This window comes from Bactrocera neohumeralis, chromosome 2 (assembly GCF_024586455.1).
Source record: "Bactrocera neohumeralis isolate Rockhampton chromosome 2, APGP_CSIRO_Bneo_wtdbg2-racon-allhic-juicebox.fasta_v2, whole genome shotgun sequence".
Classification (NCBI taxonomy): Eukaryota; Metazoa; Arthropoda; class Insecta; order Diptera; family Tephritidae; genus Bactrocera; species Bactrocera neohumeralis.
The window spans coordinates 49,767,132-49,773,279 of record NC_065919.1 but is presented as its reverse complement, the minus strand read 5'-3'; the positions used below and the strand labels follow the sequence as shown (position 1 = coordinate 49,773,279).

General features: G+C 27.2%; 1 protein-coding gene across 1 annotated transcript; it reads right to left on the bottom strand.

Annotated features, from left to right (window-relative positions):
* Window positions 1-2,233: 2,233 nt before the first annotated feature.
* On the bottom strand, window positions 2,234-6,084 carry LOC126750959 (uncharacterized). Its single transcript, XM_050460823.1, has 6 exons — window positions 5,695-6,084; window positions 5,282-5,536; window positions 4,972-5,112; window positions 4,772-4,914; window positions 4,582-4,712; window positions 2,234-4,516 (listed from the first exon to the last, which is right to left on the bottom strand). Exons 1-6 carry the CDS (start codon window positions 5,980-5,982, stop codon window positions 3,990-3,992), a joined length of 1,485 nt encoding a protein of 494 aa, XP_050316780.1. The 5' UTR covers window positions 5,983-6,084; the 3' UTR covers window positions 2,234-3,989.
* Window positions 6,085-6,148: the final 64 nt, after the last annotated feature.

Below are 6,148 nucleotides of genomic sequence, written 5' to 3'. Positions count from 1 at the left end.
CAATGTATATAAGTATTATATAGAGGCAAAAATAAATAAATAAAATATTTAAAAAATTGAAAATAAATTAATAAACGAAAAATTAAAAAAGCTGTATATTAATAAATAAAATTAAAAAAATATTATTTGTAAATATTGAAAATAATAACAATAAAAAATACAAAAATACAATAATGAAAAAATAATAAATAATAAATAAAACTGACAAAAATAAAAACAAAACAAAAAAGTAAAAGAAATTATAAAGATGCACATTAATAAATAAATTTTGAAAAAATATTGATAAATGTTAAAAAACAAAATTATAAAAAAATAACAACTAAAATTAACAAAAAAGTAAATAACAATTATTGAATAAATAAGTTTAACAAAAAACATGTAGCAAAAACAGCTTACTAAAAAATTTAGAAAAAAAGGGATTAATAAATAATAAATTATTTTTAATTAAAAAAATTTAAAAAAATAAGAAATAGAAAATTAATAAATAAAATTTAAAAAATATTACTGATAAAATATTAAAATTAATAATACCAAAAAAATATATCAATAATAAATAATATTAACAAAAAAAGATAAAAACTAAAAATAATAAATAATAATAAAAAAATATAATGATAAATAAAATTAACGAAAAATTAAACAACAACTTATTCAAAAAAAAAATAAAACAAAAAGTGATTAATAAAAAATATAAAATAATAAATAATTAATTATTATTAATTTAATCAAAAATTAAAAATAATAATAAGAAATAGGAAATTAAATTAAAAATAAATTAATAAATAAAATAAAAAAATAATAAATAAATTGTTAATAAATAAATTTAACAAAAAACCATGTTTAAAAATCTGATTAAAAAAAATTAAAACAAAAAGAGATAAACAAATAAATTTAAAATAATAAAAATTAAATTATTATTAATTTGATCAAAAATTCAAAAAAAATAATATTAATAAAATAAAATATAAATAAATAAATAAAATTATCATGTCATTAAATAGCGAAAATTATCGTTAAATAAATTTAATAAAAAAATAATTATATTAATAAATATAACTAGCAAAAAATTAGTATTAATAAAAAATATTACCAAAACGTATATATAAAATATATTGAAAACCAAAAGCTTAGCTTCAATTCTTTACATTTATGTATATACACAAACTGCTTCACAAAAATATAAAAAACTTGATTTCATTACCTAGTAAACCAATATTTACATTAAATTGTCACTGCAAAAGAATATATGTACATACATATGTACAAAAATATTTCGTAATTAATGCTAAAAAAAAATTATTTTCTTAAAAAAATACGGTGTTAATGAAGTACTTTAAAAAGTAATATAATTTAAAGTTGAAATCCTTATTTCGAATTAAACTTTATTATTATTACCATTTGATACTAATTTTGAGGTTATGCCTATCAGGGTTGCAAATACTGCACTAAAAAAATTATTGAATTAATATTTGAATTATTTTTTTTTTTTGTAATTCCAAATACGGCATTAAAAAACAAAAAACACATTTTGAATTAAAAAAATCCAAAAGCGGTATTAAAAAATAATTTTAAAAATAATAATAATATTTAATAATTGAAGTTTTGATCTCAACACCGGTATTAAAAAATAAAAATTTAATTTTTACTCCCAAATTTTTAAATTAAAAAATTGGCAACCCTGACGTCAATGCACCGAACATTAATATTTCAATTCAGCATACATTTTTCTTTTAAAAATGCATTTGTTTCTTGTTGTATTACTTTTATTACTTCGATTCAAACATTAAATTAAATATTAAAAATGTTTCGATACTAAAAACAGTTACTTAAAGTTCTGCTATAATTTTTTTAATTGTAATTTTGTTAATATTTAACAGAGAATTCTCTAATACATGCATAATATTTTCTAAGGTCATAGCTTAAATTTGAGTTACGGCCGTAAAAACTCTCAAGGCTGTACGCATGCGCAAAGTCAGCATGCAAAATTTCGTGCTATTTATAAGCTAGCACATTTTTAAATTAAGTAAGCGATCGGCTTTTTGGTATAAAATGAAAGAAGCTAAGCCTTCGAATGCGTCGAAAAATTATATCGTAATTTCTATTATCTACTAACGGTATTCCAACCAGCGCCGTCAACCGGAACTGTAACTGTTGCTAAGTGCAATCTTTAAAGCGCTAACTTTTGGCGCCTTTACAACCACTCAAGCAAACTTAAATGAATTATAATAAAGTCTGAGCTTCGAAACCAGCTACCACAAAGGTTTCGGTTTGTGTTATTTATTTCATTTAAATTGTTTTATGTTAACAAATTCGCATTACATTTATACTGTTACAATAACTTTAAACAAATTAACAAATTCGAAAACTGCTTAGCAAAAGCTGTGTTTAGTTGGTTCAAATATGTAAATAAATATGTGTCTGATAGTAGTTAATCCGTATGCACTGGCGTCTGGCGAAAAAAGAATACTTTATAAATTCGCTAAATGTTTACGTAACTGAAGTTAATTAAAAATGCCGCAATGCAATGTAAAGGCCTCTTTGTGTGCAGTTATGTTACAATTATGTTGATCAAGCAACAAAAAAGTTGAACTCGAAGCGGTCAAATGCGCCGATGACCGACGTCATACACCGTGTTTTTGTAAAAATACAACGAATAAATAGAAACTTAGTTTATACTTATAAATTGCGTAAATTATATTATATATATATACAAATGCATGTATTAAAACAAATAAAAATTATATAGATTATAAATAAAAGCGTTAACGTAATAGACGGCAAAACAGACAGAGATAATAACTCACAAAAATGCATATACAAATGATAAAGTTTGACATTTTATGTTTAATTTTTTTCGATAAAAAACTGATTACATAACATTTTTTAAATATACATATATATAGCTACTTTATGCGTTTACTTTGCCCTAACCGCACTTCATGTCACTTTTGCATATTCATTTTACTAAGTAAATTTTGCAAATGTATAAAACAAGTGCGCTTCAGCATATATAGATACAATACTAGCACATTCACATACATACATATATAATAAAATTTTTTTCGCAAGCTGCTGTACAGAGATAAAAAAGTTAAGCATATTAGCTGCTTATTTCGAAATTTCGAAATGAATGAATTTAAGTACTCAAACAATTAATTAAGTTAAACATAACTTATACGTAGCAAATATATAACATTAAGAGTCGACACTTATACAAGATTACAAGATATATGTATGCATTTGTTGAGAATGCAGTGACCAATAGCAGTAAGCGAGAATGACGGTATGTATTGTACTTGTTTGAGCTAATAATAAACATAAACATACTACACACAAATGCTAGACATAGCTTTACACTAATACGAATTATAATATATGTATTTATATATATTATATTATACTTATATAATATATATTGTAACAAACAACTTTAAAAATAATAGTTGAAATAAAAATCCAATAATCCAATTAAAAATAATTGACGCATTTTTCTTATTTCATTGTAATAGCTATTTAGCACAGCAAAATATTCGAAAAGGTAATTAATACACACAAACATTTTTGCTTTTTGGTCGCAAGCCATTTGTAGTTCTTTTAATGTTGCATAATTATTTTTACTTTTTATATGTAGTTGAAATCGTTTACAACTTTTGTGCAGAAATATATGTATAAAAAAGTAAATTTTAACAGTATTATTTTCAATCCATATCACATTGTTTCCTGCCATAATTACTAGTTGCCTGCTTGTATCTTAGAACATAAATAACGTACTTTACTCTCTAAGTTAAAATTATAATATTTAACAAGCTTCGCTTTTGCATTTTGAAATGGTGTATAACTACATTGCGTTTAACTGTAAACCAATAAGCGTTGTGTTAAATTGTTCACACACAGCGCTACTAGGAAAAAGTGATAAATTAAAAAAAAATAAATAAATTATATTATTATATAAAAATAAATGTTAGCAGTACTACGCTTGTTACGCTTCCTCATCCAATATGTTCTTCCAACTTTATATCATGGGCTTTTTCAGCGCTCTTCGACACATCCTGCTGCTTTGCCGTTGCATTATTGTTAGCGCTTTTATCTGTTTGCTTCTGTGGGGAGTTTTCCTTTGATTTCGCTAACTTCTCGGACATTGAAGAGTCAGAGGCTGTATCAGCGCTACCGTTTTCTAATGACGCCAGTACTTCCTGCACACCAGAACCCTGCTCGGTTGCTGGTGTTAAAGCCGCCGTGGCGGTTGTATTGCTGATCGAAATCTGGTTCGACGACGTCGCGCCGCTAATGGCGTTCAAAAGTATTCTTAAATTTTCACCAGAAATACGGTCTTCATGAAGTGCCGTACCTGTGCTTGCAGGGAGGCCACCGCGATGCGTTGTGTACTCATGTTGCTGCCATACGCCGTACCAAGCACGTGGACTTAGAATATACTTGAATGTCAATTTTACAAAATAGCCAATAAGGAACACTAGCATTCCGCCGGCTATATAATTGAATGGGAAGCTCAAACTGTCTGTAATTATAATTATTATTACTTTTTTTATTAATTGTGCATAGCGTTATAAAGTGGGCAATTACTTCGAAGTGTTTCCATTGTTTCAATAGATTTGTCTATTAGAAATGATAGTTGCTTTAAGAACAAGTCATTGACATACAGAAGAAACACATGATCGGGTCGACAGAAATTCAAATTTAATTGACTTGCTTGTCTAGTTAAAAATAAATATAGTTAATTTCAATAATGTACAATTAATAAACGAATACAAACTTGATATATTCCTTTTTGGTCTTTTGGGCCTGTTGCTCGCTGAAAGTAAAAAATCTTACGATGGGCGTGTACCATCGGGGTTCTTGCGGTGCTAACTGCTCATGACGTGCAAGCATTTCTAATAAACGTTCAGCTTCCAATTTCTATAAGTTTTCAATAATTAGTTATTGAGATGAACGATGAAAATATGAAATACTTACGCGATTACATTCCAAATACGTGTGGAAATATCCAAAGCACACAACGGCTCCGACAATCATTGCAATAATGCCGATGCTATATTTTCGATGACAATACCAACCAATCAGTAGCAAACCACCAGCTCCAAGTAAAAATTGCACCTTGAAAATAAACGAAATAAACATGAGACATTTAATGTTGTATGTATAATTTTCTATTTCTACAGTGAATATGCAATTTCATGTAAAATCTAAAATAGCAAACAACATTCCATATGGAGAATTTACAACCATATCAATATGTAGGATATGAAACGGTAAGCTCACTCACCTCGGAAACTTTCAATAACTGTCCCAAATCCTTGATGATATCCCAAATAAGGGCAAAAAAACTTTTACCATTTGCTATGTTTTTTTTAACAAAATTATAATAATCTGTTTGAGTAGGCACTCTTGCCTTTGACAGAATTTTTGATAAAATCATATCCAAATCGCGTGGGTCATTTAAGTTTTTGAGCTGTTCTAACTGAGCTGGCAGAGCAGTGAATATTAATGGACGAGTCAATTCTCCAGTTAAGTCATCATGCTAAATAGGAAGGTATAAAAATACAATAAAATAAACGAAAACATGTGCATAAACTGTAACACATTGCCAAATGCCGGCTTGCGTGTGGGGCTATGATGTCATCATCTACTTACATCTATATCTGTAACTACCAAATATTTGTGTAATTAATGACGCACCTTGAAAAAGTCGCTATTAAATAAGTACGCAATGAGTCTTTTATAATACATCAGTGCGACGGCTTCTTCACTATGGTTGCCGTCCTTACATACGGGGCATTTCGAGTCTACCGTGGATTCATCACTTTGATATTTATTTTTACTCTGTTGAGGATTTTGAAGATATTCTTCACGTCCCCAAGCATCGGGATCGATCCAGCTATCTTCATCCTGTGTGCTCTGCACCCATTGATTATTGTAACCGGCACATAGAAATATAACAAAAAGCCACAAGCTGTGATATTTCATTATTAATAATCATTAATATCTCTGTTATGAAAATAAACTTGAGCGCAAATCGCAACAAGAACTCCACCAACTTGAACGAATTTGATTACTTTACAAGTGCACAACTGTGCAAAAAATGGCAGCATCAGAGTGAGAACAGTTCATTTATATTCTAATTTGGCAGCAC

Coding starts and splice junctions, on each gene's coding strand:
- LOC126750959 (XM_050460823.1), bottom strand. CDS start 5,982: ATGAAATATCACAGCTTGTGGCTTTTTGTTATATTTCTATGTGCCGGT. Junction 5,537..5,694: donor TTAATAGCGACTTTTTCAAG/GTGCGTCATTAA, acceptor CTTCCTATTTAG/CATGATGACTTAACTGGAGA. Junction 5,113..5,281: donor AGTTATTGAAAGTTTCCGAG/GTGAGTGAGCTT, acceptor TTTATTTTCAAG/GTGCAATTTTTACTTGGAGC.